Here is a 23,755-nt window from a genome sequence, read left to right on the forward strand (position 1 = left end):
TTCAAGTTAGCTGTTTCCTGGCTAAATGAAAAATTTTCACTGCTTCTCATTTATTTGTTTATTGGATAACTTTATTGAGATATAATTCACATAATATACAATTTGCCTATGTAAAGTATACAGCTCTTTAACATATTCACAAAGTTGTTCAATCAACATTGCAGAACATCTTCCTCACCCTGGAACGAAATCCAGTACCTGTTAGCAGTCACTCCTCATCTCCTTCAAAGACCCCCACTCTAGGCAATTACCAGTCTACTTTTCTGTCTGTATGAATAAGCCTATTTTGTACATTTCATATAAATGGAATCATATACCATGTGGTCTAATGTGACTGATTTCTTTCTTTTAGTGTAATGTTTTCAAGGTTTGTCCATGTTGTGCTATTTATCTTTCACTGCTTATTTTCTCGAGAAAATGTATATAGCCCATTCAGAATTCTATGAGAATCTTTATTTTTGGTTAAAGGGGACATTATTGTCTTCTTTTGTTTGTTTTGTTTAGAGCATACAATATTTATCTTTAATAGACTAATAAACTAAAAGAAAAAGCCTCGTTTTTAGAATACCTTTTTCATAAATATATTTTAAATGTTTGATAAATATGTTCCTACAGTTGCTTATATAAGTTCTGTATTCTCTGAATACAGGATGTACTGCCTTTGTTTATGGTGGCCTAGTCCTAATGTCTTACTGCCCAGTAATTTTTTCATTTACCCACTCTTGAATTGGATTCACATTGTGTAGCTGCCCAAGGGACAAAACTATTTCAAAGTGAAAGTGAAGTCGCTCAGTTGTGCCCGACTCTTTGCGACCCCATGGACTACAGCCCACCAGGCTCCTCCGTCCATGGGATTTTCCGGGCAAGAATTCTGGAGTGGGATGCCATTGCCTTCTCTAAATCTACAGTTTCAAAATAAATCTTAGAAAGCAAATGTCATAAAAATACTCCTAATCAGCTGTTAATAACCATCATAGTGAATTTGAGGATTTTAGAGTTTTATATACCAAGCTGAGATTTTATTATGAACTAAATCCACAGCTCCTTTATTTTTCATAGGAAAGAAGACAGTTTTATATGCTACTACAAGAGCAAATGACTTGTAATTTTAGCTTTTACATTTAATTTTGTAACATAGTATTTTTGTTGTTTTCTTTAACCTATTGTAGTGTTTGTTGGTTTTCAGATAAATGCAGTGTCTCTCTATCTCCTTTACCTTGTGGAAATGATTTCCTCAGGACTCCAGATTATCTACAACACTGATGAGGTATGATTTTCCCAAATTCTGTAGTACTAAATTTCATCTCTAAGAATACCTTTTTTCTTTTACTTTTTAAAACTTATTTTTAATTGTGTAAATTGGGTTATTCTTAAATTCATATAGTCAGGTAAGGAATTTTGAATGCTCAGCTAAAAAGTCTTTATATTATCAATGCAAAGCACTTTAAAAATAAACAAAATATGTAACAGGTTGTAAAACTCTCCTCCTATGAAGGCTATATTTCAAGTATTCTGAAATAAAACCTTGTAACTTTCAGAAATTTTAGTAACTATAAAAATAAAAGCCTTTCCAGATTTTCTCAGAATTATTGTCTTCTTTTCTTTTGTTGCTTTTTGTAACCCATCCTTTTAATAGTAAAAATTCATTTATCATGTTTTGTTATTTTTGTTTGACTTCAGTAGAGTTCTTAATTTTTTTCAAAAGATAAGTATCATGTTTTTATTCTTATTAGGAAATTTGAAAATAACTGTATCACAAAGTTGAGAAATTTTTCATAGGCCCTAATGCTTGAACAAACATACAGACAGACCCATATGTTAACGTATTTTGAATTGTGTCACAGTTGAAGTAAAAAGCTATTATTATTGAGATGGTATATAGAGTGAGAAGGGCTTCCCTGGTGGCACAGCAGTAAAGAGTCTGCCTGCAATGCAGGAGAGGTGGGTTTGATCTCTGGGTCAGGAAGATCCTCTGGAGAAAGAAATAGCAACCCACTCCAGTATTCTTGCATGGGAGATCCCATGGACAGAGGAGCCTGGCAGACTGCAGTCCATGGGGTCGCAAAGAGTCGGACACCACTTAGCGACTAAACCACCAGTGTATACAGTGAGAATTCTATCAAAGAGTAGATATATTATATAGTTATATATTAATTATTATTTTTTCCTAAGATCCATGCATGGAGAACAATTTATCATACTAAACAGTAAAGTCATCACTGGACTGCACTCAGGGTGCTATGAAATCAGTACATGTAGCCCTGCCTTCCAGTAGTTCATAATCTTATACATCCACTGTGCCTTTTTAATACACATAAGTAAAACCTCTTTGGAAATATAGCTAAATAATAAAGAAGCAATAATAATAATAAATAACAGTAACTACTTATGGTTTCTTCTGTTTTATTTATCAAAGAACTACATGTTATCATCCAACTAGTTCTCAGTTTTCATAGTGTTGTGAATAGTGATGCTAAAATATTTTGGGTAGGGGAGCGTTGGGAATCAGACCAATCTTACATGTATATTAACTAAATACAAAGTTCACCTAAGTCAGTCCCTCTGTTTATTAAAAGAGAGAGCTCATTTATATCTGTTGGAGGGGGCAAAGTAATGAACTACCACATGGTATTCTATGTTACGTTCTAGGACATACTCTGTAAATGACCTAAAAGTAGATTAAAATAAGCAAGAACTGTATCATTCAGAATGGATCCCGAGAAACTTACTTTGTTTAACATTAAAGACCCTCACATACCCCCATAAGTTCAGTTCAGTTCAGTCACTCAGTCGTGTCCCACTCTTTGTGACGCCTTGGACTGCAGCATGCCAGGCTTCTCTGTCCATCACCAACTCCCGGAGCTTACTCAAACTCATGTCCATCGAGTCAGTGATGCCATCCAACCGTCTGTTGTCGCCTTCTCCTGCCTTCAGTCTTTCCCAGCATCAGGGTCTTTTCCAGTGAGTCAGCTCTTCACATCAGGTGGCCAAAGTATTGGAGTTTCAGCTTCAGCATCAGTCCTGCCAATGAATATTCAGGACTGATTTCCTTTAGGATTTACTGGTTTGATCTCTTTGCAGTCCAAGGGACTCTCAAGAGTCTTCTCCATCACCACAGTTCAAAAGCATCAATTCTTCGGCACTCAGCTTTCTTTATAGTCTCTTTCACATCCATACATGACTACTAGAAAAATATGAGATTTTATTTTGTGTTTAATTTTTCCTTCCTTTTTGTGGAAAGCCTTCATTGTATGGGAAGATTCATAATTCCTTAATAAAATAAGGGAACTTTTAGACTTTGATGACCCCAAAACTATTAAGTCTCAAAGAACACTTTGAAAGTAAAGATTTATAAAGGGTGAAATTTTGTCTTTCCTTTTACGTTTTAGATTTACTCTTATTTTTTGTTAAACTATTAAAAAATGTTAATTGTATGTTGTGTGTTAGATTATATCTGCTAAATCATTATAAATGGAGATGGAAAAATGTCTGTATGGATTTTAATGTCCCTTTTCTAGTATTATGCTGTTATATGACTCTAATTTTAGTGTGCTTTAATTGGTCACAAGTCACAGTATCATGTCAGTTTTGAAAACAGTAACTTCAAACATCTTTCTACAAGCTTAGAATTTAAGTGGAAATAGCATTAACTGGGGATAACACTTGGAGTGGTCATAGAACCAGTTGTACTGATGGAAATTTGTCAAATGATCCTGCGAACTCCAGTTCCTTTAGATAAATATGTTTGTAGCTTTGTTTTTTCAAGAATGGTCAGATGATTATTTCTTTAGCTCTTTGGTGGAAGTGTAGGTTGTAAGCCTTCTACATAAAATTACTATACAAATCTGTAGGTGTCTGTTCAACGTGAAACCTGGAAAAGTCTTTTTTGCCAACTGTGTATCATGTGCCATTTACTTTTTATTTTGCAAAGATGCCTTTTACCATCAAAACCCAGAAGATCTTTTCAAACGTTTTTAGATTGGGTGACATGTGGAATTAATTTCTTGCTGTATAAACTGCCTATTTCTGAGTAACAAATTGTCTCAGAGCTTAGTGGCTTAAAAGAGCAAACATCTCATAGTTTCAGTGAGTCAGGAATTCAGGAGAAACTAACCAGGGTGTTGCTGACATGGAGTCTCATAAGTTGAATTCAAATAATAAGGCAGATTTATGGTTAACTGAAGGCTTACTGAGCCTGGAGGGCCCTAGGGTGGTTCACTCACATGATTGTGGGCAAGAGGCCTCTCCATAGCGCTACTTGAGTGCCTTTAGTATATGTCAGGTGACTTTTTCCAGAGAAAGTGATCCCAAAGAGCAAGATGGAAGTACAGTGCTTTTTTTACAACCTCGTCTGGGAAGTCACCCTCCATCATTTTACAGTATCCTCTATTACATTGGTCAGTCTTAAATCAGTGTGAGAGGGAACTGCACAGGGCATAAATAGTAGGCATTGGGTATGATTGGGAGCCAGCATACTAAACAATGGTTGCTAAGTGACCTTTGTTAGATGTTTTAAGATATAATTTTTTTCTCTTATATACTGAGACTTTAATTTTGAAAATAGGTTTTTAACTTATTATTTAGTGAGTTTTGACTTTTACTTTGTTTGCATGTTATCTCCTTAAAATACTAGCAGACCTTTTTTTGGTTTTTTTTTTTGCTTCTGTTTATTGTGTGGATACTTCTGTGTTACAGACTGTCTCTTGATGTGAAATGGTTTTCAAGCTGAACTTGAGGGGTTTCTGTCTTTTAATAGTTAGAAGAAATCTCTATAATTATTGAGGTGTTGCAAGGTATTCTTAGTTCTTGCTTTTCAACAATGTAGACACAAAAATGAATAGGTTACTCAAAAGTATTTATAGATGTTTTTCTCTAAGAAAAAAAGGTATTATTGTTCTTGTTTCTCAAATTTATAGGAAGCAATGATAATGATAATAGTAGTAGTTAACTCTTAACATAATAACATAACACTTAACATAATAGCATTTATTATGTGCTACCTTTGTTCGAAGTACTTTGCACATATAAACAATTTTAATCTTCACAAAACCATCGACTTGATATAGTTATTGTCTTCATTTTACAAATGATGAAAATAATGGAGAGTCAAGAAATAACCTGTCCAGGGTCACACAGATAGTCATTGACAGCGCTGGGATTTAAACTATGCAGTCTGGCACCAGAGTCCATTCATTCTATTTATAGTGTTCTATCTCTGCTTATTCTGTACAGATATGAGTGACACATGTCATGTGACATCTTCATGTTCAAGTATTGAGGGCAACCAGGCTGACTCAGAGTTTGTCTATTTATTCATGTTTTGCATGTTTACTCAGTCATGCATTCTTTAATGAACCAAGCTTATTTGGCAAATATTTATTGAGTTTCTAAAATAGACCAAATAGAATATAGCAGTGAGAAAAGATATTAGTCTATAATGCCATGAAATTTGAATTATAATAAGGAAAACAGAATTAATAAATATTTAAATATAGGCTATAATGTCCAGAAATGATACATAATTTTTTTTAAGCATGTAAGGGGGAAAATAGAAAATAAAACTATAAAACTTTTAAGTAGAGTTATCAGGACAGGCTTTTCTGGAAAAGAGCTTTTGAGAAAATATCTGGATGAAATAAGGAAACAAGTCATGCAAGCTATGTTAATTATTGGTTAATGTGTCATAGAAACAAGGCAAAAATGCTATTAGGTTTAAATTGCTTTATACATTTCTTAGGTAAACGCATTAGTTATGCTCATCTCATCTTTTACATGTTGTACTTTTTTTTGTCTGATATGTTCATTAAGTTTGCAAACGTGATTGTGAATTTGTTTTTCTGCATTTAGTTCTGTAATTTTCTGATTTATTAGTATGTATATATGTGTGTGTACTTGTACATGAATATGTATGTGTATATCTATATGTATGTATAAATATATACACACATATGTATGTGTATTTGTTTTTATAAAATTACAGGCATGTGATTTGAGATTGTTGTACTCTTTAGTTGGAAATGTCCCATTTTAACTCCTATTAAATTTCTTCGTTAAAATTTATCTTGAGAGACCAGTTCCTTTTCATTAGTGTTTGTATGGCATTTCTAAAACTTTCATTTATTTTAAAACTGTGTTCCTATTTGTATCTGGTATCTTTTGTAAGCACCATATAGTTATTATTTTTTAAATCTAGTTTGGCAGTCTTTTTCTTTTAATTGGAGTATTTAGTTCATATACATTTAATGTAAATATTGATATATCTTGGTTTAAGTCTTTTATCTTTCTGTTTGTTATTGGCCTTATCTATTCTTTGTACCCTTTTTTCCTTCTTAGATTTTTTTTTTTGGTTTATTGAATTTGTTGTTAAACCAGTTGTTATATTATTTTTTAGTGGCTACTTTAGAAAGGACAGCAACTTCAGAATCTACTCAAATTTATACTTTGCTTTCAGTTCAGTTCAGTTCAGTTGCTCAGTCGTGTCCAACTCTTTGCAATCCCATGAACTGCAGCATGCCAGGCTTCCCTGTCCATCACCAACTCCTGGAGCTTACTCAAACTTATGTCCATAGAGTCAGTGATGCCATCCAACCATCTCATCTTCTGTTGTCCCCTTCTCCTCCTGCCTTCAATCTTTCCCAGCATCAGGGTCTTTTCCAAGGAGTCAGTTCTTTGCATCAGGTGGCCAAAGTATTGGAGTTTCAGCTTCACCATCAGTCCTTCCAGTGAATATTCAGGACTGATTTCCTTTCAGATGGACTGGTTTAATCTCCTTGCAGTCCAAGGGACTCTCAAGAGTCTTCTCCAACACCAGAGTTCAAAATCATGAATTCTTGGTGCTCAGTTTTCTTCATAGTCCAACTCTCACATCCATGCATGACTACTGGGAAAAACCATAGCTTTGACTAGACAGACCTTTGTCGGCAAAGCAATGTCTCTGCTTTTTAATATGCTGTTTAGGTTTGTCATAGCATTTCTTCCAAGGAGGCAAGAGTCTTTTAATTTCATGACTGCAGTCACACAATCTTCAGTGATTTTGGAGCCTAAAAAAGTCTCTCACTGTTTCTATTGTTTTCCCATCTGTTTGCCATGAAGTGATGGGACCAGATGCCATGATCTTAGTTTTGTGGATGTTGAGTTTTAAGCCAACCTTTTCACTCTCCTCTTTCACTTTCATCAAGAGGCTCTTTAGTTCTTCTTTGCTTTCTGCTTTACAGATAATTTAAGAACCTTACCACATTTTAGCTCTACATACTTATTACCTACTACTGTGGTTTTGTTTGCATTTATTTTAATACTACATATATTTTTAAACTGAACAAAACCTCTTTATTATTGATGATTACATCAATATTGAACCGTACATTCATTCATATACACATACCTGTGTGTTAGTCATTCAGTTGTATCCAACTCTTTGTGACCCCACGGTCTGTTAGCCCATCAGGCTCCTCTGTCCATGGGATTCTCCAGGCAAGAATACTGGAGTGGGTTGCCAATTCCTTCTCCAGGGGATATTCCCAACCCAGGGATTGAACCTGGGTCTCCCACATTGCAGGCAGACCCTTTATGACTGTACATGTACCTACCCATGTACCTTTATGATGACCACCTTTCTTTCCTGGGATATTCTGTCTGGGGTCATTGTCCATTCCTTATTTGTTTGTTTGTTTTTTTTAAATATCTTTCTTTCCATTTTAATTTTGAAATATATTTTAAGTTGACAGTTTTTTCTTTCAACATTTAAAATATGTCATTGTGTTGTTGTTAGGCTTCCATTGTTTTTGTTAATAAATCAGCTTGAATTCCATTGTTTCTATGAAAATATTATCTACTCGGGCTGCTTTAAAATTTGTATTTGATTTTTATTAGTTTCACTAAGATGTGCTAGCTGTGCTGTTCTTTGTATTTATTCTCCTTGGGGCATGTGGAAGTTTTCAAATAGTCTAGTTTAGTATCTTTGGAAAGATTTGGGAAGTTCTCACCTAGGATCTTCTTTTACAAGGCTACTTGTATATTCAACCCTTACACTTTGTTCTATATCTTTTTATCTCCTTTTTTCTGTCCTTTTCCCTATCCCTTTTACTATTTTTATAAATATGTTCAAACAAAAGAATGTTCAAACTACCACACAATTGCACTCATCTCACACGCTAGCAAAGTAATGCTCAAAATTTTCCAAGTGAGGCTTCAATAGTACATGAATTGAGAACTTCCAGATGTTCAAGCTGGATTTAGAAAAGGCAGAGGAACCAGAGATCAAATTGCCCACATCTGTTGGATCATAGAAAAAGCAAGAGAGTTCCAGAAAAACATCTACTTCTGGTTTATTGACTACACCAAAGCCTTTGACTGTGTGGATCACAACAAACTGTGGAAAATTCTTAAAGACATGAGAGTATCAGACCACCTTACCTGTCTCCTGAAAAATCTGTATTCTGGTCAAGAGGCAACAGTTGGAACCGGACATGGAACAACAGACTGGTTCCAAATTGGGAAAGGAGTACGTCAAGGCTGTATATTGTCACCCTGCTTATTTAACTTATACACAGAGTACATCATGCGAAATTCTGAGCTGAATGAAGCACAAGCTGGAATCAAGATTGCCGGGAGAAATATCAATAAACTGATACACACATGACACTACCCTTATGGCAGAAAGCAAAGAACTAAAGAACCTCTTACTGAAAGTAAAAGAGGAAAGTGAAAAAGCTGGCTTGAAACTCAACGTTCAAAAAACTAGGATCATGGCATCTGGTCCTATCACTTCATGGCAAATAGATGAGGAAACAGTGAGAGACTTTATTTTCTTGGACTCTAAAATCACTGCAGATGGTGACTGCACCCATGAAATTAAAAGACGCTTGCTCCTTGGAAGAAAAGCTATGACAAATGTAGACAGTGTATTAAAAAGCAGAGACATTGCTTTGCCAACAAAGGTCCATCTAGTCAAAGCTGTGGTTTTTCCAGGAGTCATGTATGGATGTGAGGGTTGGACTATAAAGAAAGCTGAGTGCCAAAGAATTGATGCTTTTGAACTGTGGTGTTGGAAAAGATTCTTACGAGTCCTTTGGACTGCAAGGAGATCAAATCAGCCAATCCTAAAGGAAATCAGTCCTGAATATTCACTGGAAGGACTGATGGTGAAGCTGAAACTCCAATACTTGGCCACCTGATGCAAAGAACTGACTCCTTGGAAAAGACCCTGATGCTGGGAAGGATTGAAGGCCAGAGGAGAAGGGGATGACAGAGGATGAGATGGTTGGATGGCATCACCGACAAAATGAACGTGGGTTTGGGTGGACTCCGGGAGTTGGTGACTGACAGGGAGGCCTGGCGTGCTGCAGTTCATGGGGTCACAAGGAGTCGTACACAACTGAGCGACTGAACTGAACTGAACTGAAAATATGTGGTGGGTAAATATTGCTTTGTCATGTAAGATTTTTTTATACTGCTTCATTCCATTTTCTAGTTTTTTTGGGATTTTCTCATCAGTGCTCTTAATGGATATTGGTGTATATTTTGTTGTTTTTGTTTCTTTGTATAACATCTTTGACTTTGGTATTAGTTTAATAAAGGCCTCGTTCAAATGTTTAAGAAACATTTCTTCCTCTTTCTTAGAAGTTTTTATGAAAGATTTGTGTTAATTCTTCTTTAAACATTTGGTAGAATTCATTGGTGAAGCTGGCTATTGTTGTTTAGTCACTAAGTTGTGTCTGACTCTTTTGCAACCTCCTTGACTGTAGCCTCTGAGGTTCCTCTGCCAGTGGGATTTCCCAGGCAAGAATACTGTAGTTGATTGTCATTTCCTCCTCCAAGGGATCTTCCTGACCTAGGGATCGAACCCAGGTCTCATGCACTGCAGGCAGATTCTTTACCATCTGAGCCACTGTGCAGCCTGAAGTTACCTGGGTTTGGGTTTCCTTGCTGTGAGGATTTTTGATTATTGATTCAGTGCCTTGCTATGTGTCTACTCAGATTTTTGTTTGTTTCTGAGTCAGTGTTGGTAGTTTGTGTCTTTCCAGGACTTTGTCCATTTCATCTAGGTTATTAATCCTTTTTTCCCTCCTCCAAAGTTGGCATTAATACCTCCTCTTTCACTCCTTAGTTTAGTAATTTAAATCATAGCTCCTCTTTTACTTGGTCAGTTTGGATAAAGATTTATCAGTTTTACTGATTTTTTTCAAAGAATCAACTTTTGGTTTTACTGATTTACTGTTTTTCTCTTCTCTATTTTATTTATTTCCTCTGTGGTCCTTATTATTTCCTTTCTTCTGGTTCGAAGGGATTTATTTTGCTCTTATTTTTCTAGTTTCTTAAGGTAGAAGATTAGGTTATTGATTTGACATCATTCTGCTTTTCAGATACAGGCATTTGTGGTTGTAAATTTCCCGCTTCAGCCTGCTCAGCTGCATCCCATTATTTTTGTTATATTACGGTTTTATGTTCATTCATCTCAGTGTATTTTCTAATTTCCCTTGTGATGTCTTCTTTGACCCCTTGGTTGTTAGCAGGCTATTGTTTCATTTTCATATATTGGTGAATTTTCCAAATTTTCTTCTGTTATTGATTTGTAGTCTCATTCCATGGTGACTCAAGAATAATTTGGAGTGATTTTGGTATAATTATTGAATTCAGTGATTTGATATAATTATTGAATGCAATTCTTATTATTGCCCTTTAAACTCATTTTTTAAATTTTGGTTCCTTACTATAATTTCTACATCTTTACTGATTCTCCCTATTAGTGAGATGTTTTTCTCACCAAATCATCTTCAGTTCTTTGTAGATGTATGTAACTCTCCTTTAACCTTCATTTGCTACTTTTGCAAAGCTTTAAGTTCAGATGGAGGTGTGAGATTAGGTCTCAGGTCTTTTCTAATTATGAACACAGCTGTGTGCTGTGCTTAGTCACTCATTCATGTCCGACTCTGTGACCTCATGAGCTGTAGCCCACCAGGCTCCTCTGTCCATGGGATTCTCCAGGCAAGAATACTGGAGTGGAATGCCATGCCTTCCTCCAGGGGATCTTCCTGACCCAGGAGTTGAACTGGGGTCTCCTGCATTGTAGGTGGATTCTTTACCACTTAAACTGCCAGGAAAGCACAACTGTACAAATGTGCATATCCTTATGGCTTCCCAGGAATATATTGGAGATTTACACAGCCCACTATGGACTTCTCATGGCCCATCTTTTAAAAAGAAAGTTTTTAGATAGTTGAAATATTAAATAGTGGCCACTCATTATGCCTAGGCAGCTATGTAATATATGCCTAGGGATAAGGCTGTATGCATTGTACAAGCTCCAGGTCAGATCATTTAAAGAAAACCTATCTGAGTGAATGTATCCGGAAAGCTGTCAGACTCTTCAAATAGTGACAGTTTACCAAGACAGTGATTTGGGTGAGTTCCAAAGCTGTTTTGTTCCTTCTGGTGGCTTTAGTCTGCTAATTTTCATAACTACTATGAGGCTACGATAAAGCAAGGGAGAAGGAATAGAAAACAGCCATTCAATACATTCCAATGCTTAGTCTACTTACACGAGATTTCTTTATTTAATGCTCCTTGCATTGTTACAAGCTCTTGTTTAAGTTTCAGAGTTCTGAAAAAGTTGATTTTTATGATTTTTGTCAGTATTCCTATTGCTTTTATAGATGACTAGTTTTTCTGAGATCTTTGTTATTCTCTGAATTGAATTCCCATTTGTAATTATTTTTAATGTAAATTTCTCTTCATACTTCACCCCCCCCAACAGCTTTTTATCCTGCAGTTTACTCTTTCTATGAACTCAGTTAACCCTAATGTGTTTTTATAACTGCAGTAAAAAATAACTTAATTGTATATCTGATATTTATATAATATTGTTACATCAGTTATACCTCAGTTTTTTAAAAAATAAGCTTCAATATTCTGCAAACATTTTACCACACTTAAACATCTGTAAATAGCACATTTAGTGGCCATCTGAGATTCTGTAGCATGTGTCAGAAACGTGTGACTAAATGCCTGCTATTCACTCATTCTCAAATATTGAGTGAACACCTGTTGTAAGCCAGGACTTTGCTTAGGCATTGTATCTTTTGTAACAGTAGTATTGGTATACAGTTTGTTTTGCTGAATATTTTTACTCATTTTTAACAGTATATTTGAGAAGTTCTTAGAATTCAGCTATTACCTTGATAATGCTTGTCACTTCACTGATTTCACAATCAGTGAATTTTTACTTATGTCCAAATTAGTGTCTTTGACTTTTTTAAAAAACTAACACAAAACTATCAAGTGATTACATAGAAATGCACTTTTAATTTTTTTGGCTATGCAGCTAGCTATTATTGAATAAATTTAAGGTTGTCATATTTAATGAAGCTTGTCATATGAATATCTGAAATTTTTCTTTGATCCTGGCCCTTCTAATATCACAGTTCATTATGAAATAGTAGACTGTTTCATCCTATGTCTGTTGGGGATGTCTGCAGTGGCTTAAAGGAAAGGTGCTTGTTTTTCTTATATAATGCAATGTTGGAAATGGTTAGCTCCTTGGTCCATCAGTTTCTCTTCTCTTCATCATCTCAGAATGGCTGCTCTAACTACAGGCATCATGGCAAAAAGCCGGGGGAAGGTTGATAAAGCTGATGTATTAGCTACTTTTAATCAGAAGTAGCCCTTTTTATCAGAAACATCAAAAGCCTTCCAAAAGTCCCTAAGAGACGTCTTCTTATGCCTGTTGGTCAGAGCTATTGTGAGACCACCTCCAGCTGAACAGGCAGATTGGGAAAGCATTTATTTCTTTTTCCAGCCTATATAGTTGTGCTCTCCAATCAAAACAGAATGTGAGCCACATATGTAATTAAATATTTTTAGTAGCTAAAATCAAAGTAACAGATGAAATTTGTTTCAATAATATATTTTATATACTCTTTATGTTGTGGTAGGTCTTCAAAATCTTTACACTGAAAGTTCATCTCAATTGGGACTAGTTGATGGCAATCAGCCACATGTGGCTAATGGTCACCTTACTTATTGCACATGGTTGTTTGCTTTCTTTGCTTGTCCATTTACAGTGTATTGAATTTTCACAGTATAAGTGTGTAAGAGTCAGGAAATTACTTTGCTTGAGATATTCTCTTACCCTTTTATCTCACCCCAAAGCTCAGCTTTTCTTGATTAAAGAAAGTCTATTTTACCTCATTTTGTTTTGTTGTGGTGGTGGTCATGTCTTAAAGAGATTTAGTGCCTCCTAAGCCAATGATAGAGAAGGAAACGGCAACCCACTCCAGTATTCTTGCCTGGAGAATGCCATGGAGGGAGGAGCCTGGTAGGCTACAGTCCATGGGGTCGCAAAGAGTTGGACATGACTGAGTGATAACTTTCAACTTTCAAGCCAATGATAGCTTTGACAAACCTAGACAGTATATTAAAAAGCAAAGATAACACTTTGCTAACAAAAGTCTGTATATTCAAAGCTATAGTTTATCCAGTAGTCATGTACAGATGTGAAAGTTGGACCATAAAAAAGACTGAGCACAGATGAATAGATGCTTTTGAGTTGTGGTGCTGGAAAAGACCCTTAAGAGTCCATTGGACAGCAGGGGGATCAAACCAGGCTCTCCTAAAGGAAATCAGCTAAATCTCCTAAATATTCATTGGCAGTAATGATGCTAAAGGTGAAGCTCCAATACTTTGGCCACCTGATGCAAAGAGCTGGCTCATTGGGAAAGACCCTGATGGTGGAAAGGATTGAGGGCAAAAGGAGAAGAGGGCAGCAGAGGATGAGATGGTTAGATAGCATCACTGACTATGGATATGATCTCCGGGAGATGGTGGAGGATGGGGAAGCCTGGTGTGCTGCAGTCCATGGGGTTGCAAAAAGTTGGACACAACTTGGTGACTGTACAACAAGCCTACCATATACACACCAATATATAGATTGGTCAGTCAGTCAGTTTGGTTTAGTCACTTAGTCACTGATAAATACAGATACTTTAAAATAGACAAAATGTTGACCTGTTGATGGAAGATTGTCCCCTAGATGACCAGTCCAGTCAAATTCACTGTCTTGTCAATGCTACCATTCTGTGTCCCACATATCACTCCCATCCCATGCTCTCTTTCTCTCTCAAAACTTTCACATTATTCATACCTCAAATGATAATCCATCTTTCTTTTGGTGATTCTTATGTATATATAATTTAGACTATTTATTTTAGAGGTTATTTTAGAGGTTTCTTGTTATGATTTTTTGTTATGATTTATTATTGTTACTTGTTATTTAATATGAAGATTATTACCCACAGATGGGTAAACCTTTTTTGAAGTACTGCACCTAGTTTGGGTTGCTGTAATCTAAGTTGACTTTACAGGCATTGGAGAGGATTCAGATTTTTTTTATTTAGTATTTGGAAAAGAGGGCCTTGGAGATCTTTTATTAATAAAAGTGATTTCCAATAATTGCCAAAAATGGACATACCCAGAAAGACATATTTGGTATAGATGATCTCTTGAGCTCTTTTCTAAGCCAGTCTCTGAATTTTTAAAAATAAGTTTATTGACCAAATAAAAATGTTTCCCACACATTTGTTTCTGATTCCATATTTATCTTCTGAAATTTTTTAAATTGAATTTTGTTTGCTAGTTTTGGTTTTTAAGTGTTTTCCCTAAATTAATTAATAAATAAATTTTTATTTTTAAACTTTCTTTTTGGCTGTGCTGGGTCTTCATTGTTGCGTGTGGGTTTTCTTTAGTTGCAGCAAGCTACTCTTCATTGTGGTCCATGGGCTTCTCATTGCAGTGACTTCTCTTGTTGGGGAGCATGGGCTCTAGGTGTGGACTCAGTAGTTGTGACACATGGAATCTAGAGCACGTGGGCTTCAGTAGTTGTGGAGCATAGGTTTAATTTCCCCAGGACACATGGCATCCTTCCAGACCAGGAATAGAACCTGTGTCTCCTGCATTGGCAGGTAGATTCTTAACCACTGGACCACCAGAGAAGTCCCGCTTGTGTGGTTTTGATAGGATATAGAAGAGATGGGATATTTAAATAGTAGTCATAGGACTAAAATGGATTTTTAATTGTTATTGTGATAGCCTCTCCTTTCAAGATAATGTTGGGAAATTAAAAAAAAAATTTGTGACTAGTATATTGGTGGAGATTTCTTTACCCAAATAAAAAATAGAGTCACCATCAGACATACTCACAGATGTTAATTGTTACTGTAGTAAAGCTGATAAAGTTTTTCAAATGACAGTTCTATGAGGCGTAGTAAGCGGGACTCTGGAAGATCGTGAAGGACACGGGAGCGTGGCGTGCTCCAGTTCATGGGGTCACAAAGAGTTAGACATGACTTAGCAACTCAACAACAACACAAGCTGGAATGGCCTCTCTACTTACTACTGGAAAATACAAATTATCTAAAATTCATAAAATGGTCATTGCTTAATATGAATTTACTTCTTTATTTGAAATAAGAAAGGAATATAAAATCAGTAATTTTTTATAATAATATATTTAATCTATCAAACAGTATTATAGTTACTTTAGAATTACATATAAGGAATGTCTTGCTTCCTTGGAAAGTATCCATTTTAGAAAAGATTTCTATTTGAACAGTAAAATGACTTCTTGTGAAGTAAAATTTATTCATATTGGTGAAACGAAAAAATATATTGTTGTGTTTTGCTGTAAAGTACATTTTGAGTGATCGTTTTTTAATTACAGCATAAAACTTAGCTTTCATAATTAGTCCAAATTACTGTAATAATCTGAAATAAGAAGGGCGATGCCAAAGAATGGCCATGCCAAAGAATATTCAAATTACCACACAGTTGCACTGATTTCACATGCTAGCAAGGTAATGCTCAAAATCCTTCAAGTTAGGCTTCAAGAATACGTGAACCAAGAACCTCCAGATGTACAAGCTGGATGTAGAAAAGGCAGAGGAACAAGAGATCAAATTATCAACATCCGTTGGATCATAGAAAAAGCAAGAGAATTCCAGAAAAGCATCTACTTTTGCTTCATTGACTACAGCAAAGCCTTTGACTGTGTGGATCACAACAAACTGTGGAAAATTCTTAAAGACATGGGAATACCAGACCACCTTACCGTCTCCTGAGAAACCTGTATGAAGGTCAAGAAACAACAGAACCGCACATGAAACAATGGTCTGGTTCCAAATTGGGAAAGAAGTACATCAAGGCTGTATTTTGTCACCCTGCTTATTTAACTTATATGCAGAGTACATCATGCAAAATGCTGGCCTGGATGAAGCACAGGCTAGAATCAAGAGTGCCAGGAGAAATATCAATAACCTCAGATAGGAAGATGATACCATCCTTATGGCAGAAAGCAAAGAGGAACTAAAGAACCTCTTGATGAAGGTGAAAGAGGAGAGTGAGGAAGCTGGCTTAAAACTCAACATTCAAAAAACTAAGACCTTGCCTCCCAGTCCCATCACTTTATGGCAAATAGAAGAGAAAGAAGTGGAAACAGTGACAGACTTTATTTTCTTGGGCTCCAAAATCACTGTGGATGGTGATAGCAGCCTTGAAATGAAAAGATACTTGCTCCTTGGAAGAAACACTATGACAAACCTAGACAGTGTGTTAAAAAGCAGAGACATCATTTTGCCCACAAAGGTCTGTATGGTCAAAGCTGTGGTTTTTCCAGTAGTCATGTATGGATGTGAGAGTTGGACCATAAAGGAAGCTGAGTGTTGAAGAATTGTTGCTTTTGAACTGCGGTGTTGGAAAAGACTTTTCAGAGTCACTTCACTACAAGGAGATCAAAGGATTGATTTCCTAAAGGAAATCACTGATTTCCCATGAAATGATGGGACCAGATGCCATGATCTTAGTTTTCTGAATGTTGAGCTTTAAGCCAACCTTTTCACTCTCCTCTTTCACTTTCATCAAGAGGCTTTTTAGTTCCTCTTCACTTTCTGCCATAAGGGTGGTGTCATCTGCATATCTGAGGTTATTGATATTTCTCCCAGCAATCTTGATTTCCTAAAGGAAGTCAGTCCTGAATATTCATTGGAAAGACTGATGCTGAAGCTGAAGCTCCAATTCTTTGGCTACCTGATGTGAAGAGCCAGTTCACTGGAAAAGACCCTGATGCTGGGAAAGATTGGAAGCAGGAGGAGAAGGGGATGACAGAGGCTGAGATGCCTGGATGGCATCACATTAAACATGAGTTTCAGCAAGCTCCGGGAGATGGTGAAGGACAGGGAGGCCTGGTGTGCTGCAGTCCATGGAGTCACAAAGAGACACGACTGTGCAACTGAACAACAGCAACACTGTAAGTGGAAAGCAAGAACTTGTGAAAGTAACTCAATTTTTTTCCTTTCTTTTTTTCTTTTTAAAATATTTATTTTCTAATCGAAGGATAATTGCTTTACAGAATTTTGTTGTTTTCTGTCAAAATAAATCAGCCATAGGTATACATATATCCCCTCCCTCTAGAACCTCCCTCCCACTTCCTTCCCCATCCCACCCTTCTAGATTGATACAGAGCCCCTGTTTGAGTTTCCTGAGACGTATAGGAATTTCCCATTAGCTATCTATTTTACATATGGTAACACATGCTAGTAAAGTAATGCTCAAAATTCTTCAAGCAAGTCTTCAGCAATACGTGAACTGTGAACCTCCAGATGTTCAAGTTGGTTTTAGAAAAGACAGAGGAACCAGACATCAAATTGCCAACATCACTGGATCATCGAAAAAGCAAGAGAGTTCCAGAAAAACATCTATTTCTGCTTTATTGACTATGCCAAAGCCTTTGACTGTGTGGATCACAATAAACTGGAAAATTCTGAAAGAGATGGGAATACCAGACCACCTAACCCACCTCTTGAGAAACCTGTATGCAGGTCAGGAAGCAACAGTTAGAACTGGACATGGAACAACAGACTGGTTCCAAATAGGGAAAGGAGTATGTCATGGCTGTGTATTGTCACCCTGCTTATTTAACTTATATGCAGAGTACATCATGAGAAATGCTGGGCTGGAAGAATCACAAGCTGGAATCAAGGTTGCTGGGAGAAATATCAATAACCTCAGATATGCAGATGACACCACCCTTATGGCAGAAAGTGAAGAGGAACTAAAAAGCCTCTTGATGAAAGTGAAAGAGGAGAGTGAAAAGGTTGGCTTAAAGCTCAACATTCAGAAAACTAAGATCATGGCATCTGGTCCCATCACTTCATGGGAAATAGATGGGGAAACAGTGGAAGGTGTGTCAGACTTTATTTTTGGGGGCTCCAAAATCACTGCAGATGGTGATTGCAGCCATGAAATTAAAAGACGCTTATTCCTTGAAAGAAAAGTTATGACCAACCTAGACAGCATATTAAAAAGCAGAGACATTACTTTGCAAACAAAGGTCCGTCTAGTCAAGGCTATGGTTTTTCCAGTGGTCATGTATGTATGTGAGAGCTGGACTGTGAAGAAAGCTGAGCGCCGAGAAATTGATGCTTTTGAACTGTGGTGTTGGAGAAGACTCTTGAGAGTCCCTTGAACAGCAAGGAGATCCAACCAGTCCACCCTAAAGCAGATTAGTCCTGGGTGTTCATTGAAAGGACTGATGCTGAAGCTGAAACTCCAACACTTTGGCCACCTCATGCGAAGAGTTGACTCACTGGAAAAGACCCTGATGCTGGGAGGGATTGGGGGCAGGAGGAAAAGGGGACGACAGAGGATGAGATGGCTGGATGGCATCACCGACTCGATGGACATGAGTTTGAGTAAATTCTGGGAGTTGGTGAGGGACAGGGAGGCCTGGTGTGCTGTGATTCATGGGGTTGCAAAGAGTCGGACATGACTGAGCGACTGAACTAAACTGAAGTTTCCATGAGAAAATAACTAAAATTTTGAACAGTTCCTTTTCCATGTAATTAAGTGCTACTTAAGATACATAAGGATCTTCCCTGGGTCAGGAAGATCCCCTGGAGAAGGAAATGGCAACTCACTTCACTATTCTTGCCTGGAAAATCCCATGGATGGAGGAGCTTGGCAGGCTATGGTTCATTTGTTTACAAGATGTTGGACATGACTTAGTGACCTCACTTTCACTTTAGGATATATAATCTTCCTATGTTTCTCATTAAGAGTTAAACACAAAAGTGCCATTAATATTCCACAGTGTAACAGAATAACCTTTTCAGTAACCTGTTATCTCTTTTGTTCCTTAATCATAGTTCTACAACTTTAGTACATTTCAATTCTGTTACTATTAACCATAGATTCTCAATTGCCATGGGAATGAAGTCGCTAATGATGAGGTGCTAAATTTTACATTCAAATATTTGATTTGTGAGTAACATTCTTTGAGGATATTGGTTTCCAGTTCTGAAATCCCTTTATTTTTATTTTTTTTTTAATTTTTTTATTAGTTGGAGGCTAATTACTTCACAACATTTCAGTGGGTTTTGTCATACATTGATATGAATCAGCCATAGATTTACACTTATTCCCCATCCCGATCCCCCCTCCCATCTCCGTCTCCACCCGATTCCTCTGGGTCTTCCCAGTGCACCAGGCCCAAGCACTTGTCTCATGCATCCCACCTGGGCTGGTGATCTGTTTCACCATAGATAGTATACATGCTGTTCTTTTGAAACATCCCACCCTCACCTTCTCCCACAGAGTTCAAAAGTCTGTTCTGTATTTCTGTGTCTCTTTTTCTGTTTTGCATATAGGGTTATCGTTACCATCTTTCTAAATTCCATATATATGTGTTAGTATGCTGTAATGTTCTTTATCTTTCTGGCTTACTTCACTCTGTATAAGGGGCTCCAGTTTCATCCATCTCATTAGGACTGGTTCAAATGAATTCTTTTTGACGGCTGAGTAAAATTCCATGGTGTATATATACCACAGCTTCCTTATCCATTCATCTGCTGATGGGCATCTAGGTTGCTTCCATGTCCTGGCTATTATAAACAGTGCTGCGATGAACATTGGGGTGCACGTGTCTCTTTCAGATCTGGTTTCCTCAGTGTGTATGCCCAGAAGTGGTATTGCTGGGTCATATGGCAGTTCTATTTCCAGTTTTTTAAGGAATCTCCACACTGTTTTCCATAGTGGCTGTACTAGTTTGCATTCCCACCAACAGTGTAAGAGGGTTCCCTTTTCTCCACAGCCTCTCCAGCATTTATTGCTTGTAGACTTTTGGATAGCAGCCATCCTGACTGGTGTGTAATGGTACCTCATTGTGGTTTTGATTTGCATTTCTCTAATAATGAGTGATGTTGAGCATCTTTTCATGTGTTTGTTAGCCATCTGTATGTCTTCTTTGGAGAAATGTCTGTTTAGTTCTCTGGCCCATTTTTTGATTGGGTCATTTATTTTTCTGGAATTGAGCTGCAGGAGTTGCTTGTATATTTTTGAGATTAATCCTTTGTCTGTTTCTTCATTTGCTATTATTTTCTCCCAATCTGACAGCTGTCTTTTCACCTTGCTTATAGTTTCTTTTGTAGTGCAAAAGCTTTTAAGTTTCATTAGATCCCATTTGTTTAGTTTTGCTTTTATTTCCAATATTCTGGGAGGTGGGTCATAGAGGATCTTGCTGTGATTTATGTCGGAGAGTGTTTTGCCTATGTTCTCCTCTAGGAGTTTTATAGTTTCTGGTCTTACATTTAGATCTTTAATCCATTTTGAGTTTATTTTTGTGTATGGTGTTAGAAAGTGTTCTAGTTTCATTCTTTTGCAAGTGGTTGACCAGTTTTCCCAGCACCACTTGTTAAAGAGGTTGTCTTTTTTCCATTGTATATCCTTGCCTCCTTTGTCAAAGATAAGGTGTCCATAGGTTCGTGGATTTATCTCTGGGCTTTCTATTCTGTTCCATTGGTCTATATTTCTGTCTTTGTGCCAGTACCACACTGTCTTGATGACTGTGGCTTTGTAGTAGAGTCTGAAGTCAGGCAGGTTGATTCCTCCAGTTCCATTCTTCTTTTTCAAGATTACTTTGGCTATTCGAGGTTTTTTGTATTTCCATACAAATTGTGAAATTCTTTGGTCTAGTTCTGTGAAAAATACCGTTGGTAGCTTGATAGGGATTGCATTGAATCTATAGATTGCTTTGGGTAGAATAGCCATTTTGACAATATTGATTCTTCCAATCCATGAACACGGTATGTTTCTCCATCTGTTTGTGTCCTCTTTGATTTCTTTCATCAGTGTTTTATAGTTTTCTATGTATAGGTCTTTTGTTTCTTTAGGTAGATATACTCCTAAGTATTTTATTCTTTTTGTTGCAATGGTGAATGGTATTGTTTCCTTAATTTCTCTTTCTGTTTTTTCATTGTTAGTATATAGGAATGCAAGGGATTTCTGTGTGTTAATTTTATATCCTGCAACTTTACTGTATTCGTTGATTAGTTCTAGTAATTTTCTGGTAGAGTCTTTAGGGTTTTCTATATAGAGGATCATGTCATCTGCAAACAGTGAGAGTTTCACTTCTTCTTTTCCTATCTGGATTCCTTTTACTTCTTTTTCTGCTCTAATTGCTGTGGCCAAAACTTCCAACACTATGTTGAACAGTAGTGGTGAGAGTGGGCACCCTTGTCTTGTTCCTGATTTCAGGGGAAATGCTTTCAATTTTTCTCCATTGAGGGTGATGCTTGCTGTGGGTTTGTCATATATAGCTTTTATTATGTTGAGGTATGTTCCTTCTATTCCTGCTTTTTGGAGAGTTTTAATCATAAATGAGTGTTGAATTTTGTCAAAGGCTTTCTCTGCATCTATTGAGATAATCATATGGTTTTTATCTTTCAATTTGTTAATGTGGTGTATTACATTGATTGATTTGCGGATATTGAAGAATCCTTGCATTCCTGGGATAAAGCCCACTTGGTCGTGGTGTATGATTTTTTTAATATGTTGTTGGATTCTGTTTGCTAGAATTTTGTTAAGGATTTTTGCATCTATGTTCATATCTTTTCGGACCACAGTGCAGTAAGATTAGATCTCAATTACAGGAAAAAAATTGTTAAAAATTCAAACACCTGGAGGCTAAATAACACGCTTCTGAATAACCAACAAATCATAGAAGAAATCAAAAAAGAAATCAAAATATGTATAGAAATGAATGAAAATGAAAACACAACAACCCAAAACCTATGGGACACTGTAAAAGCAGTGCTAAGGGGAAGGTTCATAGCATTACAGGCTTACATCAAGAAACAAGAAAAAAGCCAAATAAATAACCTAACTCTACACCTAAAGCAACTAGAGAAGGAAGAAATGAAGAACCCCAGGGTTAGCAGAAGGAAAGAAATCTTAAAAATTAAGGCAGAAATAAATGCAATAGAAACTAAAGAGACCATAGCAAAAATCAACAAAGCTAAAAGCTGGTTTTTTGAAAAAATAAACAAAATTGACAAACCATTAGCAAGACTCATTAAGAAACAAAGGGAGAAGAACCAAATTAACAAAATTAGAAATCACAATGGAGAGATCACAACAGACAACACTGAAATCCAAAGGATCATAAGAGACTACTACCAGCAGCTCTATGCCAATAAAATGGACAACTTGGATGAAATGGACAAATTCTTAGAAAAGTATAACTTTCCAAAACTGAACCAGGAAGAAATAGAAGATCTTAACAGACCCATCACAGGCAAGGAAATCGAAACTGTAATCAGAAATCTTCCAGCAGACAAAAGCCCAGGACCAGATGGCTTCACAGCTGAATTCTACCAAAAATTTAGAGAAGAGCTAACACCTACCTTACTCAAACTCTTCCAGAAAATTGCAGAAGAAGGTAAACTTCCAAACTCATTCTATGAGGCCACCATCACCCTAATTCCAAAACCTGACAAAGATGCCACAAAAAAAAGAAAACTACAGGCCAATATCACTGAAATCCCTTTATTTTTATTCAGTGTCTCCATGTTGCCTTCCTGGATTATTTTAAGGGAAGAGTTTAGTATTTTTCTGCTTACTGTATCATGAGAATTCCACTTTGCTCAGTTAAAAATTAGTAAAGGCCTTTATGGGTATTTGAAATCAAGTTGTATTATTTGGTTTTTAACAGTATTGAAAAATGGCTATTATTTTTCAGTTGGTTGCAGTATTTTGGACTGGCATAGATTATGTAATTTATTTCAGTATATTTACTGAAAGTGCAGGTGTTAATCGCTCAGTCATGTCCAACTCTTTGTGACCCCCATGGACTGTAGCCCACCAGGCTCCTCTCTCCGTGGCATTGTCCAGGCAAGAATGATGGAGTGGGTAGCCTTCTCCCTTCTCCAGGGGATCTTCCCAACCCAGGGATTGAACCCAGGTCACATGCATTGCAGGCAGATTCTTTACCATCTGAGCCAAGCAGCCTGCTGGTATATTTACTAGGATGATGTAAATAATTGTTTCTTTGAAATCTTTGGATGAAAGGTCTTTAGAATTGGATATCCCTGCAGTTATAACTTGTAATAGTATAACACAGTTACAAAAATAACTCATCAGTGGCTCTTCTGTCAGTGTTTACAGATGTGTATATTATATGCCAATTTTGTTCACGTATTTCATGAACTTCAATGTATAAGAAACAATGATAGATGCTAGGGTAAAAATGATGAATAAGATAGATATTTCATCCAGACTTAGGGAATCAAGGAAGTTTTTTTCTTCCAGGAAATATCATCATTGAGATTGATACTTAAATGTAGTAAGAATTAGCTGGGTGAAGTGCTGGAATAAAAAATATACTAGAGAGAAATAATATTTTTAGAAGTGATAGATATGAACAACTAAAACATTA

At 36.6% G+C, this 23,755-nt stretch overlaps 1 protein-coding gene across 4 annotated transcripts in view; it reads left to right on the forward strand.

The window, feature by feature from the left end:
- Nucleotides 1-23,755, forward strand: part of PHKB (phosphorylase kinase regulatory subunit beta) — a 225,342-nt gene that overhangs the window by 48,491 nt on the left and 153,096 nt on the right. For all 4 annotated transcript variants that reach the window (XM_043898383.1, XM_043898384.1, XM_043898385.1 and 1 more), the window contains one exon: nt 1,187-1,267. In XM_043898383.1, coding sequence (XP_043754318.1) covers nt 1,187-1,267 — 81 coding nt within the window. The remainder of the gene's footprint in view (nt 1-1,186; nt 1,268-23,755) is intronic.

Source organism: Cervus elaphus, chromosome 4 (assembly GCF_910594005.1).
Source record: "Cervus elaphus chromosome 4, mCerEla1.1, whole genome shotgun sequence".
NCBI classification, from domain to species: domain Eukaryota; kingdom Metazoa; phylum Chordata; class Mammalia; order Artiodactyla; family Cervidae; genus Cervus; species Cervus elaphus.